Below are 18,477 nucleotides of genomic sequence, written 5' to 3'. Positions count from 1 at the left end.
AGTTGACAGATTGCCAGGCAGAGGAGGGGGTAAGAGACAGACTTCTGTGCTTCTTACACATACTCTTGTAATTAATGTTTAGAACAATGCTGTGTTAAAGGCACTGTTATGTCCTCACCTTTGCAAAAAAGCAAAGGCTTTTTTGTGGGGCTTGTGATGAGCTAGAGCTGTAGAAGGTGCACTGTGGCTGAGCATCACGCCATGATGCCAAGCGTGTTTATGCAGCATCTGTTGGTCCCTTTCCAGGTGCCACAGAGCAGCCTTGGATAGCTTCTTGAACCTCTCTAATCTGGGACAACCCCAGTACTCGATGATGCTGTCATTTCTCGGTGGGAGAAGAGAGCAGCTTTGGGTGGGGGTGGGGTGGGGTGTCAAGCCCATGACATTTGCTTAGAGCAGGTCACCACTGCACAGTTGTAGGGTGTATTCCTGACTCCTGCCCACCCAGATGAATGGAAATATGCACTGGGCAACTCCTTAGCTCTCCCCCCAACCTCACCATTGTCACTGCCTCTCTGGCCATTTGGAACTGAACAACACAGGAAATGTTTTTATTTCTTCCAAATGTTTTTGTATCTTACCTCTGGACATAGGACTATGTTCTGGCTGGTTTCTGGTCTAGCACAGTTGAGAATTTCATCTTTATCATTCCTTAGCTGAGAGATCCATTCATACTGCACTGGATTGCCCTGTTCACAAATTTCAGAAGCTAGGACTGAAAAGTTAGACATACAGTCATGATACAAGTAGGGGAAGAATGTTTACAAAAGTGTTAGTGGTGAAATTCTCTAGAGGAGGAACAGAATTGGGAAGCAGAGGTGAGAGAGGGCTTTCAAGTTTTAATATATACTCTACAGTTAGAAAAAGATATTTACATATATATTTATTTATAATTATATACCTCATTATGTATGTGTATAATTATATGCATCATTTTATATATATATATATGTTTTAAAGCCAAAAAAAATTATTAGGAAGTAGAACATGATACTCCTTTTATAGCCCAGGGATTTATTAGCAGGCTGTAGAGAATATAGGTCCTTTAATTGGATGAAATCCTGACTGCACACTAAGGTTGCTGATGGATGCTTTTAAACCAGGAATTGGAACTGAATGAAATATTGATTTGGTTCAGGTTCAGTTCAAAGGCTGCTCTGATATTCTGGTTTTGTTTCAGGTTAATAATTTTAGAAAAAGCCTCAGGTATAGTACAGTCTAGTTGAGCTTCAAGAGAAAAAAAAGTTTGGCTCAGTTTTGTGTTTGGCAAAGTAATAATTTATTCCAGGTTTTGCTTCAAATTACTGCCTTCACATGGAACTGTGATCCTAAGGTGAAATCATTGAGGGTTAATTTTATTTGATGTGGAGGCCTACCATACCATTTTGTGATTATTAAGTGAAATAACGGAATCTTCAAGCAGCAAAGCTAACCCATCACAAAGTGCTTTGTGTGTATTGAGATAAATGTGTAGTCAGTGTTCAGGTGAGTTTCTTGAGATGTGATATATACTCTTCATGAAGCCATGGATTAGCAGTTCAGTTCTTCTGTCATTTGTTTTTGCTTTTTTTTTCTTTACGGCCGCACTGGTGGCAAATGGAAGTTCCCAGGCTAAGGGTCGAATCGGAGCTACAGCTGCCGGCCTACACCACAGCCACAGCAACACAGGATCTGGACCTCATCTGCCACCTATACCATGGCTCAAGGCAGTGCTGGATCCTTAACCACTGAGCAAGGCCAGGGTTCAAACCTGCATCCTAGTTGGGTTTGTTAACTACTGAGGCACAAAGGGAACTCCTCCCCCCCCCTTTTTTTTTTGAGGAGTTCCCTCTGGCAGGACAGTTTTCCTGGGGAATTTCCACAGAATGCATTTTACAGGCTGAGAACTGGGTGAGGCTTGGAATGTGGCAGACACTTACTGATTGTAGCAAACTGAGTGTGAAGCTGATGGTAAACATTGTGATGGAAAAGTATGTTTGGTTTGGGTTGCTTTCCAAGAAGATATTTAAGAGACACAGTTGAGCCACATGGTTTTCCTAGAATCCTTTTTATGCAGTCTGTCTTGCAAAGGTGTTTTTCTTGTTGGAGATAGCCTTTGGCCAGCTAGAGAACTTCACCTTTAACCTCAGTTTGCATGGTCACTTCCTTTGAAGACCCCAGTAAATGCTCCTTTGCAGACTGAGCAATGGTATGCAGGGTCTCTGCACGGTTTTCTAGATGGGCTGCTGCTTTTTTCCTGGGACTACTTGATATCACAGGAAATTATTCTGTTTGAACTCTCCAGTCGAGCCAATTAATTCTGACTTCCTGGGGGAGAGAGTGGTAGTGGGCTGTGTTTGTGCGATGTTAGTTAGAGTTTCTGGGCCCAGGGCTACCCTGACTTCCTGCTTCAGGGTCAGAGATTCTCAGATTCTGTGAATTTCGGCTCTCCAGTGTTCTATTAACAATGGTGAATTTGTTCCTTGATTTGGCTGTTTCTATTAATGAAATGGTAACCTAATTAATTATAATTAGCATGGCTCAGAGGTCTGTTTCCCTTGGAATCAATCACTAGCGAGAATATGGTTCTAGTAAAGCCCCAGCATATTCCTCAACAAAAGAAAACGGTATGCAGAAAATTCTGGGGATTTGGTCAAGGGAACCAGTTTACTAAATGATGCATCACAAGCAAGGAAGTGCTACACAGCCTTCTCAGACTAGTTTCGGTCAATTAACTATGACCTTTCTTGTCCAATAGTCAGAACACAAACTATAACCATGCAACTCCTCCTTATTGTGTCCTCTGTGTCTTTTTCAAAGGAGTGACTATTTTTGGAACTCTTCCTAGAGGGCTACATGCCGAATTTCTTCAATCCTAACTCCTCTGGGCTCTGCTTTGCAGGAGAAGCTGTACCTGAGGATGAGCAGATCAGTGCCAAGGACCAGAAAACCCTGGAGCCCTGTGATAACACCCCCATCATAGACAACATTGCGCCTGTGGTCGCCGGCATCTCTGCAGAGGAGAAGGAGAAGTATGATGAGGAAATCTCCAGTCTCTACCGACAACTGGATGATAAGGTCTGTAGCCTAAGATGATTGACCTCACGCTGGTACAAAACAGCTGGCAGGTCCCAGGCCTACTGGCTAGAAGCAGCTCAAGCCCGTGGAACTGATGTAGGACCACAGGCTGATGTTGATAGCTATCTTCCTTATTATTTACCCTAGATCTTCATTGGGTGGACTCAGGGAACTGGATTCCTGTGGAATGGAAGCTTTCGTGGAAGTTTGGTGGAATGGAGTGTTGGTCAGGGTCTTCACTTCTAGGAATTGAATGGGGCCTTGTTACTACATGGGGAGGCGGAGGGGTGGAGGGTCCGTGATCTCTGTTTAATTCTTCCTTCTCCTCTATGTCTGTCCATCACCTCTTAGAAATTCCACAGGGTCCCAGCTATAGGGGCAAAGGTAGTGGCTCCTAAACTCAGGTGTGTGCTTTAATCATGTAGCTCAATGGCCCCGGAATATGGAGCCAGTGGTAGCAGAGTGTTTTCTGGCAGCTTCCACTGTATAAGTGCAGCTGTTTCCATGGGCACAGTCCTGAGCGAAGGAGTTTGGACGTGCTGATTAGGGATGTCAAATTTCACGGCAAACTTTGGGGACTCAAACAACCATGTGAACACACAAACTGGAATAAAGGAAAAGAGGTCTTGGAGAACACTGCATCATTCATCCCCATTGAAGGCTGGCTTAGGAATCCCAGAGGCAAAGGAAATTAAATTGATATTTCACATGATCTTGGCAGATTGCCCTTGGAATATCTAAATCCTTTCAGTTCATTTCATCAAAGTTGCTGATATTTTTGGTCTGATTTAATCTTTTCTGCTATGGTTCAGCTCAGAATGCTTGGGGACACCTCTAGCTTGGATGAAACAGCTTTGTTATGTTAACATTGAGCATTAATCTTACTGGCTTCTCTCTCTTCTATGTAAAGCTCAGAGTCTGGTATCACCTTTACAAGGGAAATGTGACTGGTTGCCTTAAGGAAGCTCTTTCTCATTGCACTTGTGATTCTGGGAGTTTGCATTATAACCACAGTGTTAAGCTGGGGTCACTCTACCCTTCTGGTTACATATTTAATAAGATATTCACACTGTGAGAGTTGGGTTAATTACTCTTTAGGTACTAGACATACCGTTAGCCTTCCATTTCTACCCAGCTATTTTATGCAAAACCTCAAAGTGAGAGGAAAAAGGAGATCAATAAGGAAATGAATGGTGTATGCAATTTCTTGATTTCTCCAAAAAATGCTATTGTTTAGACATACTTCAATTTTTTTTCTCATTTAGAATTGATGGGTTCATTTTTGGTATCCCCAAAGCACCCTGGATATGGGGTGATAACCTGATTCTACTCTCTTCTCTGTGAATAGATACCTGAAGTGATTGGAGTGGGGATCTTTTAGGTTGACAGTGTGAGGATGTTTATTGATCTGAGGGAGACTTTAGAGGAGCTCAAAACCAGCTTCTGAAATACAGGAAATGTCAGGCCTTGGTGGTTTTCTGTTGGCAGCTAGCAGAGCTGACTCTAGAGCCTCTGTCTGTCTCCTAATGGCCAACCTAGGACTTTTTCTGTTGTATCATTTTCCTTTACTGTTATGCTTTGAACACCCTGGAAAGCACACATTTTGAGGTTAGCATTTGTGCTACATCTCAGGGTGATGCTGAGAGATCTGGGTGAGGACTGAGCCCCAAAGCCTCAGACTGGCAGGGCACTAGTGTTTTGACTAGTTCAACCCATGGATGCTAATTTTATCTTATCAGCTGTCATTCTTATTTGTCCTCTTCTTAAAGGTCCTAGAAAGTATTACATGCTTCTGATGATGTGGGTGCTTTGATATTTTTGAGAATACATGAGTTGGGACAGGGCACCTTCATTGATTATTAGTGGCAGTGCTGAAAGTATCTTTGTCTAGATGAGAAACTAACCCAGGATGGTTAGAGGACTGACATTGCCCACAGGTGGCAGACCTGCAATGAGGTCTCACATCTTCTGGTTCCAGTCCTGTGCCCATCTCATTTTGGCCTTAGCCCTTGAAATGAGGAACTCATCAGCCCTAGTGAATCTGTTTGGAATGTGGTGGGAGAAAGATTATGTGGTCTCCTCCCTGCTGCCTGCTCTGACCCGACGTGCTGCCCCTCCAGGGGTCTAAGGACAGGTGCTCTTCCAAGGCAGTGCTGTGTGAGGGGAAAGTGTGCCCTGTAGAGGCTCTGAGGTTAAGTGCTGAGACCTGGACTGATGACCCACTTGTGAAGATTAACCTGGAGCTCAGATCTCTTACTTCACAATTTTACCTCAGGGCTTAAAAGTTTCTAGGACATAGTAAATGCTCAATAAATATTAGTTTCTTTTTTTCTTTTCCATCTTCTCCCTTTCTGTTTGCTTTAGGGAGAAACTACATTATATGCGGAATCAGAGGGTGGTGGTACAGAGATGGGCTCAAGTCAGAGTTGCAAGATAAGTGAGTGGGCTTGGCATACTCTTATTCCCATTAGCTTGCCAATGCTTCTGTGCTGTTGGAGAGGAATTAAGTAGAAGTTAAACCTCCTTTCACTGATTACCATTGCAACAGGAGCATCTTTATAATTAAAGGTGATCACTGACCTGTTGACAACTCACCTATTTCATATATAAGGAAATTCAAACACTGGAATATTTTCTGGAGTGCTTAGAAATCCATTATTCATGGACTAGGTTTTTTGTTTTGTTTCATTTTCTTGGTTATACTGTGGCATGTGGAAGTTCCAGGGCCAGGGATCAAATCTGCACCACAGCAATGACCCAAGCCACAGCAATGACAACACTGGGTCCTTAATCCATTGAGCCACCAGGGAACTCCCTCATGGACTAGATCTTAACAGTTGGCATCAGAGTTAGTATGTATTAACATATTCTAAGAGACGCACTTGAGTTTATAGATACAGACTGCACCACACATCTTCCTCTGAAAGTTTTATAAAATTAAAAAAATTGCAATGGACATTGCTAATTCCTCAGAGAATTTGCCTTAAGAAAGGGTGAGTGTACGTTTGGAAATGCCTCTGGCACAAGCACTTCCTATCCTCATCATGTAATCTTTGTTCTTCATCCTCCCCAGATGGGCTAAGGGCCCTTGGTTTCTCACAGTACCTCAAAAATCCCTGGCTTTGAAATGAACACAGTGTTGAGAACAAAGTGCTCGCACTACCGTTTTGCTTCTCTCGTGATTTATATCACTTGTAGCCGTTGCTTATATGTCCCAGGGGAAGAGATGGCAGCTCCTTGATGTTAAACTTCTTGAGTCTTTTATGTTCAGTTGTTTAATATTTATGTGCCAAGGAACATAAACACAAAATTGTTTGTACTGACATTCTAAGTTTATAAAGTAGAAGAGAAGATATGTCCAACAAAATAGTCTCCTAGTCGTGGAAATACCATTTTTTGGGAGGGCTCACTCTGCTATAATTTCCCTAATTCTCTTGCTAGAAATCTGAATTGAGGAGGAAAGCTGTGAGTATTTTTTAGAACCATTAAAAAATTTAAAATTTGAGAGTTCCTACTGTGACACAGCAAAAACGAATCTGACTGGTATCCATGAGGATGTGGGTTTGATCTCAGTGGGTCGGGGATCCAGCATTGCCATGAGCTGTGGTGTAGGTCGCAGACATGGCTCAGATCCTGCGTTGCTGTGGCTGTGGCATAGGCCAGCAGCTGTAGCTCTGATTTGACCCCTAGCCTAGGAACCTCCATATGCTGTGGGTGTAGCCCTATCTAAAAAAGCAAAAAAAAAAAAATAATAATTAATTTTAAAAAATGACATTTTTAAATTGTAGAAAAATTTTTAAAACTTCAGACTAAAATTTGCTATGCAGTCTGTATCTGTATCAAGTGCATCTCTTAGAACATGCTTTACAGATGTTTACTCTGGTGCCAGCTATTAAGATCTAGTGCGTGGATAATGGATTTCCTAGCACTTTTCAGAAAATATTCTGGCTTTTTGAATTCTCTCACATATGAAATAGGTGAGTTAGTGTAAAAAAGTTCAGTAAAAAGAGCATTTTCCTGAGTAGAGAAATTCAAAAGATGTTCTACACAAAGGAAAAGGAGATACAGATCCCATAATATTGGTGTTAGCATTTTCTCGCTCTGTGGAAAGCATCAGGTTGTGACATTGAGTTAATTTGATTTAAGTGGATGCCCAGACAGGCACCTGAGACTATCCCGGGGAAAACTGTGGTTCTACAACCCAGGTCCTCAGTCTTACCTCTCCCCGGAAAAGGTAGAAAGCACACTGCAGGTTTCTGGAAGCACCTGGGCAGCTCTTGGCAGGAACAGGGACCAGGTAATACTGAAGTGGATCTGCCTCTGCCTGGGGTTTAGATCTGAGGAGCATCATCACAGAGGACTTTTGCCAGTTCCTAAGGGAGAAGCACATGAGAAGCCAGGCTGTGCTTCACCATTGTGAACTCAGGAAAGTCTCCGTAACAAAGATTAAGTCCCATACCCCATCAGTGCTGCTGCTTTGCCTGCGCTGGGTGGACCTCCTCTAGGGAAGGAGAGGGGAAGATGCTCGCAGGGATGGGGAGAGGCAGCAGCTGCTTTGGCTTTTGTGGCAGCAACACCTAGTGGTCGAAGTTGAGAGTGAGGAGAGTGAATTTGCCTGCAGGGAGAGACTTTCCCACTGCAGTGACAGGCCAGAAAGGAAGCATTCACGTTTCTGCACCCCAGCTTCCTTGAGGTTTTTTTCAGACTGGTAAGAAAATTAACTTTTCATTAAAAGGAGGTCAGCTAGTGCCAAAGATTAATTCTGTAGTAAATGTGTTCTAAACTTGCTAAGTAAGAAGTTCGAAGTGGATACACTGGTCTCTCCTACATGTGGCTGCGTTCTTGGTCACTGATGTGTTGGAAAAGATTTCAGACGTTCAGCTACTATAGTGCAGGTGGTTAGAAATGCACTCCCTTATTTTTTGAACTAGGAATTCACTGGAACACCTTTGAATTGGAAGGGATAGCTTCAAAGTCCCACTGGATTCCCAGGCCCTACATTGCTGATTTCTGGAGGAGCAGGAATTGAATTGAATGTGTGGGGTATTGTATGTGCCAGAATATCCAGACATTTCATCAGCTGAGAAAGGTGGACAAAGTGGTATTTAAACCAGTCTTTTGGAGTTTATGTAGTGGCTTAGCGGAAAACGAATCTAACATTCATAAGGACACAGGTTCGATTCCTGGCCTCGCTCAGTGGGTTAAGGATCCAGCATTGCCATGAGCTGTGGTGTAGGTCACAGATGTGGCTTGGATCTAGCATTGTGGTGTAGGCTGGCAGCTACACCTCTGATTCGACCCCTAGTCTGGGAACCTCCATATGCCGTGGATGAAGCCCTAAAAACAAACAAACGAACAAACCAACAAACCAATCTATCTTCTATAGGGAAGCACCACACCATTTCCTTCATCTGATTAGCAGATCAACAGTGGGCCTCCTGGTACCCCACTCTCATTGAGAAACCAGTATATCAAAAATGACATAACTAACAACAACAACAAAAATTAAACATGATGTTTTGTTTCAGGATGATGAAATTAACCAGCAGAGCCAACTGGCTGAAAAGCTAAAGCAACAGATGTTGGATCAAGATGAGGTAAATAATGTAATAAAAAAAATTTTTTTTACAATGTTCTTTGATGGCTTTTTGTTGTTGATATTTGTTCCAGAAATTTAATTTGCAAATTATTTTTAAAAACCGCTGAATCATGTGGAAATTTCTTGGTGGATTTCCTTTCACTACCTGCTGAAAGCTGATTTTACTTGAGTTTAGAAGATAAACGTCTGACTTCATAGAGCTCTGGGATTTTGTGAGTGAGCAGCTGGTGGCTATACTGAGTCTGTGAAGAGCAGAGACAGAGGAGCTTGGTGGCTGGGGAAGGTGGTCCTGCTTCCTCATACCCAGGGTGCAGCACCCGAGGTTCAGGCCACTTCAGCCTTCTTCAGCCTTGCAAATCAGACAGTCCAGGTCTTTGAGATACACTGTGTTCTTATGTTGTCCTCAAAGAAAAACCAAAAAAAAAAAAAAAAAACCAAAAAAAACCAAAACACCCACACCTAAAACAAAAGTAGGTGCTAGAGGAAGGGAAAGCAAAGAAGATAGGGGTCCAAGTGCTACGTGAGTATATAGGTGATACAGTAACAAGGAGGCAGATTTGTTTTCAGCCTCTCCCCAGATGCATTCAATTTTCCAGTAAATGCCTTTACTGCTTTCTGTTTTGCTAAGTATTTTACAAACAGGAACTTAAGCAAAGAACAGATAGCCAATCTATCAAACATAGATGATGTGTAATTGTCATTCTCTTGCTGAGCACATCAACGTATGTGTTCTCTTTTGTGCTTTAGGGTGCTTTCTGCTTTATTGCTATAATGCCGTGGGTTGGATCGTAAGACGAAACTACAGCAAGTGGCTTGGGTTCATGGCCCCTGTCCCAGCCCTTCTGTAGACATAACTCTCACTCTAACCATTTTCTTCTCTTCCTTTTTGCTGTCCTTCATTTCTCCAGGGCAATGATTATGCCCTTTGCCCAAGCACTTCCCTTGGCAGGAACTGTATTTAATTGATTTCCCTCTTAATTATAGCTGAGTCTCCCATTTATTTAGTATTTCCTGCCCTCTTCCTCCCATTCTATTGCTTTGCATCTCCAACTTGGTGCAGCTGCCCATAATAACCTTTCCTTTTTGTTACAGTTTAAAAACCTGTAATATTTTTTTTTCTATACTATAAGGCAATATCTGTTCATTACAGGAAAATCAGAAAATATAATAAGCACAAAAATAGTGAAAGCATCCAGAAGCTCAGTTACTCACTTCTTACTAGTCTTAATGTTTGGAGTATATTTTTCTATAATGCATGATGAATATTAAGAAAAATTAGTGACCACCCTTTTATACTGTTTAGCTTGGCTCTGAAACCGACCTGGTTACAATGTAAAATAACGATAATAGTAAAAAGCCAGCTAAGTATTATTATAGTCCTTGGAAATGATTCCTCCCCAGCCTTTGTTCAGCATGTGGAATAGCCAGCCAGCTGTAAAGTATGGTGATTTTTTTTAACGTGTAATCAATTCTTTGAGTTAATCCTATGCAGCTTTAAACTGGGAGGAAGGAAGGAGAGAAAGAAGAAAGAAGGGAGGAAGGAAAGAAGGAGGGAAGGAGGGATGGGAGGGAGGAAAGGGAAAGAGAAAGAGAGAGTGAGGGGGGAAAGAGATTTTTGAAACAACATGCTACTTTTTCATTTAGCATCTGGATATACAGTAGGGTTTCTAGTTATCTTGAGACTTTTCAACTTGTTTTCTTTTACAAACTTTTTTTTTTTTATTATTTTGGATAGAGCACAGATCATTTACATTTGACCATTAGATTCACTAGTTCCATGCCATCTGATTTCCCCAGCTTCTAGCTTCCACAAGAAGAGACTATGAGAAGATTCAGGAGGAGCTGACACGTCTCCAGATTGAAAACGAGGCAGCCAAAGACGAGGTGAAGGAAGTTCTCCAGGCTCTGGAGGAGCTGGCTGTCAATTATGACCAGAAGTCACAGGAAGTGGAGGACAAGACCAGGGCCAATGAGCAGCTGACAGATGAGCTGGCCCAGAAAACGGTTGGTGCATTTGTGTGTAGGGGCGGGATATCCTCCACAGCCATTCCTATACTTACAGTGATGTTTGCTGACAGATACTACATAGGAGGGCAGTAGGCTGCGTGGTTGTTCAGCATTAGGCATAGATGCATTCTTTGAAATCCTCCAATAATTTAAATACTTTGTGTAAGTGACTGTCCGCTCAACTGGGAACTGCCTGTCAGAACTGCCTTCTATCTAGGGGATTTATAACCAGCAGGAATGCCTTGTAGGATAGTCAAGAGGGTTCAGACTTCAGAGCCAGAAAAATCCTAGTTAAAAATTCAACCTTATACCTAGTAAGCCTTAGTCAAGACCTTTAAACGTAAGTGTTCAATTTTCTTACCTGTAAAAATTGCGGTAATAGCATATTCCTTTCAGGGCATGAGAATTAGTGACAGTTTACATAAAGCACTTAGCACGAACCTTTGCATGTGCTACAACAGCGGCAAGTAAACCTCAAGATGTTGTATTACCAGGGTAGTGGGTGACCTGTAGAAAGATATGAAATTCACACTTCTCATTTACACCCTCTTGAATAAAGTCCATCCCTTCCCCGAAGCTCCTTGTCCTCGCCTGGGACCAAGCTGTCCTGGTTTGTTTGTTGCCCTGTTTTCAGCCAGTGCTTCCGTCTGCACATCTAATTTTCAGACCCTCCCAGTGAAAGATGCTTCAAGCTCTGCACAGTGAGCTAGTGGCAGAGGGCCAGTGAGCATTTGGTGAGGTGGCAGGTGGGGGAATGTGTCTATTTTGTCTTTTTTGGAAAGTGGGTGGTGGGAGGCTGAGTGGCTATAACCGGCTGCCCTTGGCACCTGGGCCTGATAGCCTGGTATCATGGGATTGTGCCCAGCCTGCTTTGTGGAAAAGAGCCAGTCCTCCTGGGCCAGGAGAAGGAGCAGATGGTGCAGGAAACTCTGATCCTCTGACCGTAGAACTGACAGAAAGTGTTCCTTACTCCATACATTCAGCTGCATGAAGGAAGAGTTGTTAATGTTTCCCAAGATGGGAATTGCTACTTCTGTGGATTTTAAAAATGAAATGAAATAAGCAGCTGGCAGTGCCAAATAAAAACAGAAACAGAAAAACAAACCAAGAGTTATTAGGAAAGAAGGATACAGGTTTTCTCTGCCTACTGTTTTCTATAGGGTTCTTTAACTAGTCCTTGGTATTATCTGCTTACCAAAACAATACAGTTCTTATTTCCTGTCAAACCAAAGTATTACTAGACTGGTTTAGGGTGCTAGTTTTTAGCCCAATCATTTAAAAATGTTCTAGTTGGAGTTCCCATCAGTGGCTCAGTGGTTAACGAATCCTACTAGGAACCATGAGGTTGTGGGTTCAATCCCTGGCCTCGCTCAGTGGGTTAAGGATCTGGCATTGCTGTGAGCTGTGGCATAGGTCACAGACACTGCTCAGGTCCTGAGTTGCTGTGGCTCTGGCGTAGGCAGGCAGCTATAGCTCCTATTGGCCTTCTAGCCTGGGAACCTCCATATGCTGTGGGTATGGCCCTAGAAAAAAGACAAAAAGACAAAAAAATGTTCTAGTAAAAGGGATCCATAGCTAATCACTTGTGATGGGACATGATGGAGGACAATGTGAGAAAAATAATGTATATATATTATTGGGTCACTTTGGGTCACTTTGGGTCACTTTGCTGTGCACAGAAATTGACAGAACATTGTAAATCAGCTATAATAAAATTTTTTTAAAATTTAAAAAATAAAAATGTCCTAGTAAAATAGTTGCATATGGAAGAATAACATAAATGTTTTTTGCATTAACCTTTTCAACTCCATAATTTAGGGAAATGTTTTCTTTGTTGGCTCAGTTAATACCAAGACACCAAAACATGGCTATTCTGTTGATGTTAAGAGTTCATTAAGTTAGTTAAAAAACATATACATTTTGGTAACATACATGAAGGATAGGAAAGAGATGAATCTGTTAATGCTTGGCAATAAAATGGAGCTTCTACTCTGTACTAAGAAGCCACCTCCTGTTGAACCGGACTGATTTTGAAAAGCGATAAAGAGGAGTTCCCTCATAGCTAAGTGGGTTAAGGTTCCGGTGTTGTCACTGCTATGGCTCTGGTTACAGCTTTGGCACAGGTTTGATCCCTGGCCCGAAAATTTCTGCATGTCGAGGGCACAGCCAAAAAAAAAAAAAAAAAAAAAAGGGAGTTCCCATCATGGTTCACTGGAAATGAACCCAATTAAGAACCATGAGGTTTCGGGTTCAATCCCTGGCCTCACTCAGTGGGTCAAGGATCCGGTATTGCCGTGAGCTGTGGTGTAGGTCATAGACGCTGCTTGGATCCTGAGTTGCTGTGGCTGTGGCATAGGCCAGCAGCTACAGCTCCGTTTGGCCCCCTAGCCTGGGAACCTCCATATGCTATGGGTGCAGCCCTAAAAAGCAAAAAAGAAAGGAAGGAAGAAGGAAAGAAAACAGATAAAGAGTGTCCAATTCAGCTTCACTATGAAAATGGAAGAGTTTTTCTAGATTGTTTTATAAACTCACTAATGTCCCTCTGGGCCTTCCAGAGCCATCTCTTATGAAGTCAGATGGGAATTCTGAAGTGGTCCCCAGGGTGCAGGTTTGTTTGCAAGTGGAAGCGGGAATACTTGCAGGCATGTTTAGATCCTGAAGAATGTGGACTGAAATAGAATATCTGGTAGGTAGGAAGATGTGATTCACATTATAAACCCAAGGACTCCTTTTAGTCTTTATTTATTTTTAATAACTTATTTCACTGACCTGGAAATTGTCCTCTGATATGCAGACATATGACATGTCAGGCCAAGATAAATTCCTCTTCTTCTCAGAGAATGCAGTGTTATACTTTGGTTTGACTTAAAAGGACCCTTGCGTTGAAATCCCATGAAGTGAAAAAAACTTCCTCCTGCATCATGTTGTTATTCTTTGCAATGCTGTGTGTATGAAATTGATGGGCCACCCTTTAAATCTGTTGTTAAAATGTATTTTTCAGACTACACTGACAACCACACAGCGAGAGCTAAGTCAGCTGCAAGAGCTTAGCAATCACCAGAAGAAGAGGGCTACTGAAATCCTGAATTTGCTGTTGAAGGATCTGGGGGAAATAGGAGGAATTATTGGCACCAATGATGTAAAGACTGTAAGTCAACCCTTCTTTTATCCTTTTTACCTGCTTACATAATGGCGTGATTCTAAGCAAGTAGGGTCTGTGTTTTATTTCCTGAAGGGTCTAGTGCTTAGCACAGTGTTTTGCATCTGCCATGTGCTTGATGATGTTTGAATGAATGAATGAACGAAAGGCTGATGGCATGGTTAAGTGAATGATTGGTTAAGGAAAAAGAGAAAAAAATTTACCTTTCAAGTATAGGAAATGTCCTCAGATCTTGGTTGGCCTTGTGTAAGTTGGTTTATTCCTCAGAATTATATGCTCATGTCACGGAGCTTTGGGATTGGATAGGTTAAAGCAGAAATTCTAGTCTCAGAAATGTGTTCCTCCTTTTCTCTGAGAATCCAACAGAGTGAAAATTCCCCAGCCAATCGATATGAATTAGGAAAGCTTTCAGCTGGAAGTAATAGGATTCTAACAGTGGCTTAAAAAAAATAAAGCCACATTTAATTATTCACAATATGAGAGGTCTAGAATCTTGTTATTCAGGTTGTGATCAGCATCACCTGGGAACGTGTTAGAACTACAGACTCTCAGGCCCACCTCAGGCCTGCGGAGTTAGAATCTGCATTTTAACAGGATTCCCCAGGTCATTCTTATGCTTCCGTAAAGTTTTAGAAGCAAAATTTGGTTTGGTGGAGTATCTCAACATGTCAAGGGACCTGGCCTTTATTTTCTTTCTGCTTTCCTCAGCCTGTTACCTTTTCACACCTGTAGATTTTTTTTTTTTTTCCTTTTTACAGCCACACCTGTGACATATGGAATTTCCCAGGCTAGTGGTCAAATTGGAGCTGTGGCTGATGCCTACACCATAGCCATAGCAATGCCAGATCCAAGCCACATTTTCACCCTATGCTATGGCTTGTGGCAATGTTGGATCCTTCATCCACTGAGTGAGGCCATGGATTGAACCTGCATCCTTAGGGAGACTATGTCAGGTCCTTCACCTGCTGAGCCACGGCAGAAACTCGTACATCTGTAGATTTTTGTCCATTGGTAGCAAGATGGTGTCTATAGAACCAATTACCACATGCCCACACAATGACATCCAAGGGAGATTGAGCTGCAAAGGCAGCCAGCTTTCATCCAGGAGGGGCCTGTATCCCAGAAATGCCCCGTAGACATCCCCTTATACTTAATGGCCAGAAGTGGGTCATCTGGTCACCCCCAAACTGCAGGGGATGCTGGGAGAACAAAGAAAAATAGTATTGTAATGGACTTAAACCAGCCATAATTAACCCCTGGGGTGGTACATAGTGGTGCCACTGACAGCAAGGATATAAGAAAGAGGGTAGTATAAAGTTGTCCATGAGTTAGGAATCGCGGGAAAGAGAATAAACAATATTATCAGCCAAGAACTTTTAACAGTTTGCCACAATATGTAGAGGGCATTGGAAAATAATAGAGGATTTAAAAAATGGCTTCATTGACATAAAGTAAGCTCTTCATATTTAAAGCATACCATCTGAGAAGTTTTAACATATGTATATACTGATGAAACCATCACCCCATTAAGATAATGTCTGCCACTTCCCAAAGTTGGTGGGGGGCTATTTCTAGTCCCTTTAGTCTATTTCAGTGATCTAATCTTTAAGCTGATACCACACTGTTTTGATACTGTAGTTTTATATTAACTCTGCACCTTCTGTAGAGTAGCCTTTGATGAAATATGTATGGATTTTATCAAGCCAGGGAATGGTATAACACTGCTCAACTTCTACCTCTCAAATCTCTAAAATCAAATTCTTGTAGTTTGGCCCTTTTACCTTTAAAGAGCTAAATTTGGGAGTTCCTGGTGGCTCAGTGTGTTAAGGTCTAGCATTTTCACTGCTTTGGCTCTGGTTATTGCTGTGTCTCAGATTGATCCCTGGTCTGGGAACTTCTTCATGCCATGGGTGCAGCCAAAAGAAAAAGAAAAAGGCTGAACCATACATCAGTCTACTTTATGTGAACACTCTGTTAGTGAGTTGGGATTGTTAAATACCAGAAAAGCCTTCCCAAATAACTTTTGTTTATGGACATTTCTGGGATACATAGAAAGCCCTTCTTCGATGGTATAGGAGATCTAGGCTTAGAGTTTATGACCTCGTGTAAACTTATTCTTTCATGGAACCTCTGTTGTAACTGAATTTTTCATGAATCTTTGCAAATGAATCTAATTTTAGTATAGACTTCTCAGTCACTATAAAATTAACCCTATTAAATTTCAGTTTGGCGATTTTATATTTAAGGATTTATTTTTAGAAGTATATGTTGGTGTTGAGCTATAAACTGAGGTTGGGGTGATTAAATGGCCCTTGCAATATGAAGGGGGAATTGATTTATGGGAAGTTGGCGCCTGCTGCTGATAATAATAAGGGAAGATATTTTTATGCTAAGTTCTAAAATAGAGCTGATGAAAAATGCTAATGAAATCAAGGAGTGTCTGGGTGCTTCGTCTTTTTTTTTTTTTTTTTAAAGTCTTTACCTCTGGGACGCTGAAGCATGATTGAGATTATTTTTAAGTACTTTCAATGTTTTTAAGATATTTTTGGACTTTAGACATTGGATGCCCTAGTTAACTTCATTGATAATTTTATATAGATCATGTTATTAATCATTCTGATCTTTTCCATTATAATCATGTTTTACTCATTAGGGTAATGAGAGCTAAAGGGAAGGAATTATGTGACTTTGGGCAAGTTTCTTCTCTGGGCTTCATTTTCCTAATTTTTTTTTTTTTTTTTTAAATTAGGGCTACACCCGTGGCATATGGAAGTTCCCAGGCTAGGGGTCAAATTGGAGCTGCAGCTGCTGGTCTACACCACAGCCACAGCAACACAGCATCCAAGTCACATCTGTGACCTACACCACAGCTCACAGAAACACCAGATCCTTAATCCACTGATCGGGGTCAGGGATCAAATCTGTATCCTAATGGATACTAGTCAGGTCATTACTGCAGAGCCACAATGGCAACTCCAAAATTTTCCTAATTTGTAAAGTGACAAGATGAGCCCAGATTATCTTGAAGTTTGTCTTAGAAATTGCATTTTAGAAATTGCATGAATTTTGCATATATTTTTTAGATTTATCATTGTGGGTATAGATACTTTTCTTATTGGTTAGGCGTATTCACTTGATATGATTCTTTTTATCTAAGAAATGAGCAGATCAAGGAAGTCTTTTTTGGTGGTCTTGTATTTTTTGCCAAAAATCTTATTACAGGAGCACCAGGTCCCTCCTGGTAGTAAAGGTTCTGGGGCAAGAAGGCAGATGGCTGTGGGATTTCCCTCAGCCCTCAGTTTCAGAACCTGCAGGCCTGAACAGCAAGGAAACAGAGGAAGCTGTGTTTCTCTAGCTCAGCCACGTCTGGAAACATGTTCAGAGTCCAGGCAATACTTTAAGTCAACAAAATAAGATGAGACCAGCCCATGACAAGATGAGCCTAGTGTTAACTCTATCCAGGTTTATTAGTGAGCCACCTCTTCTTTTCATGTTCCCATGTCACAGGTCTTTCCTTAAAAGAAAGATTTCCTGATATCTAGCCTCAAGCACAATAGTGAGTTAAGGCCAAGTAAATGAAATAGAGTGCATTAGCAGCCTATTTTTCTGTTAACCTCCGATCTGACTGGGTTGGAGGGGAAGAGGCTCAAGAGACGACGGAGACCCTGGGCCCCAGCTCCATCAGGGACCTGGCTGAGGCCGGGCCAGAGATGCAGATAAAACTTCTAAGATCCTAGGCCTGAAATCAACCCTCAACACCGATGCCTCCCTTCCTGTCAACTTCTTCCACGTAGCCTGAGGGCTGTTGGGACTAGGGGCTGAGGTCCGGTCCCTACCCTGGAAGGTGGCTGGGGTCCCTGTGCCCAGAGGGGACTTGCTGCTTCCTGCCATGCAAGCTCTTAAGACCAACTGCATCAGGCCTTAGGTCTGTACTGCACTTAGAGATAAAACTGACATGTCTTGGCATGCATTTTTTTAAAAAGAGGATCTTATAGGTCTCATTATGACTTCTTTAGGTCTTAGAATGTGAAGGTCACCTTGCTTACCTTTTACTTGGCCTGGAAATGGCACCTTGCATAGCCACTCCATGCTCTAGAGACATGGGGTAGGAATGAGTCCTCCCACACAGGTGAAATCGAAGGGGAGGCAGGATTTTCTCCTGGATTAGTAATCTGTTCCCGGGCCCACAGTCTGGTACATACATTGGAGTTATTGTTAGACCAGGGGAGAGTTATAAAATAATATTGCAGAAGTTCTCGTTGTGGCTCAGTGGGTTAAGGACCCTACATAGTTTCTGAGGATGTAGGTTCGATCCCTGGTCTCACTCAGTGGGTTAAGGATCCAGTGCTGCTGCAAGCTGGAGCATAGGTCTTAGATGGGGCTTGGATCCTGCATTGCTGTGGCTGTGTTGTAGGCTGGCATCTGCAGCTCCAATTTGCCCCCTAGCCAGGGAACTTCCATATGCCACAGGTGTGGCCCTAAAAAGCAAAAAGAAAAAAAACGGCAGCACACTCTGATTCTTTTTGACATAACAGTGTACTGGAACTACTGAAAACTTTGAGCTTGTAATGAACTCTTAAGTGGTAAGAACCTAACAAAACTATTTGTTTGAGGTATTTTTTTTTTTTTTTCCATCAGGCCTCGATTCAAAATC

General features: G+C 42.0%; 1 protein-coding gene across 1 annotated transcript in view; it reads left to right on the top strand.

Annotated features, from left to right (window-relative positions):
• The window catches only part of KIF5C (kinesin family member 5C), a 166,169-nt gene that overhangs the window by 105,087 nt on the left and 42,605 nt on the right, over window positions 1–18,477 (top strand). Inside the window, exons 12-15 of the mRNA XM_047771966.1 lie at window positions 2,882–3,057; window positions 8,586–8,654; window positions 10,454–10,660; window positions 13,665–13,811. Of these exons, the coding sequence (XP_047627922.1) occupies window positions 2,882–3,057; window positions 8,586–8,654; window positions 10,454–10,660; window positions 13,665–13,811 (599 nt within the window). The remainder of the gene's footprint in view (window positions 1–2,881; window positions 3,058–8,585; window positions 8,655–10,453; window positions 10,661–13,664; window positions 13,812–18,477) is intronic.

Source organism: Phacochoerus africanus, chromosome 3, assembly GCF_016906955.1.
Source record: "Phacochoerus africanus isolate WHEZ1 chromosome 3, ROS_Pafr_v1, whole genome shotgun sequence".
Taxonomy (NCBI): Eukaryota; Metazoa; Chordata; class Mammalia; order Artiodactyla; family Suidae; genus Phacochoerus; species Phacochoerus africanus.
Note: the sequence above shows the minus strand (reverse complement) of the source record. Positions and strands in the feature narration are given on the sequence as shown.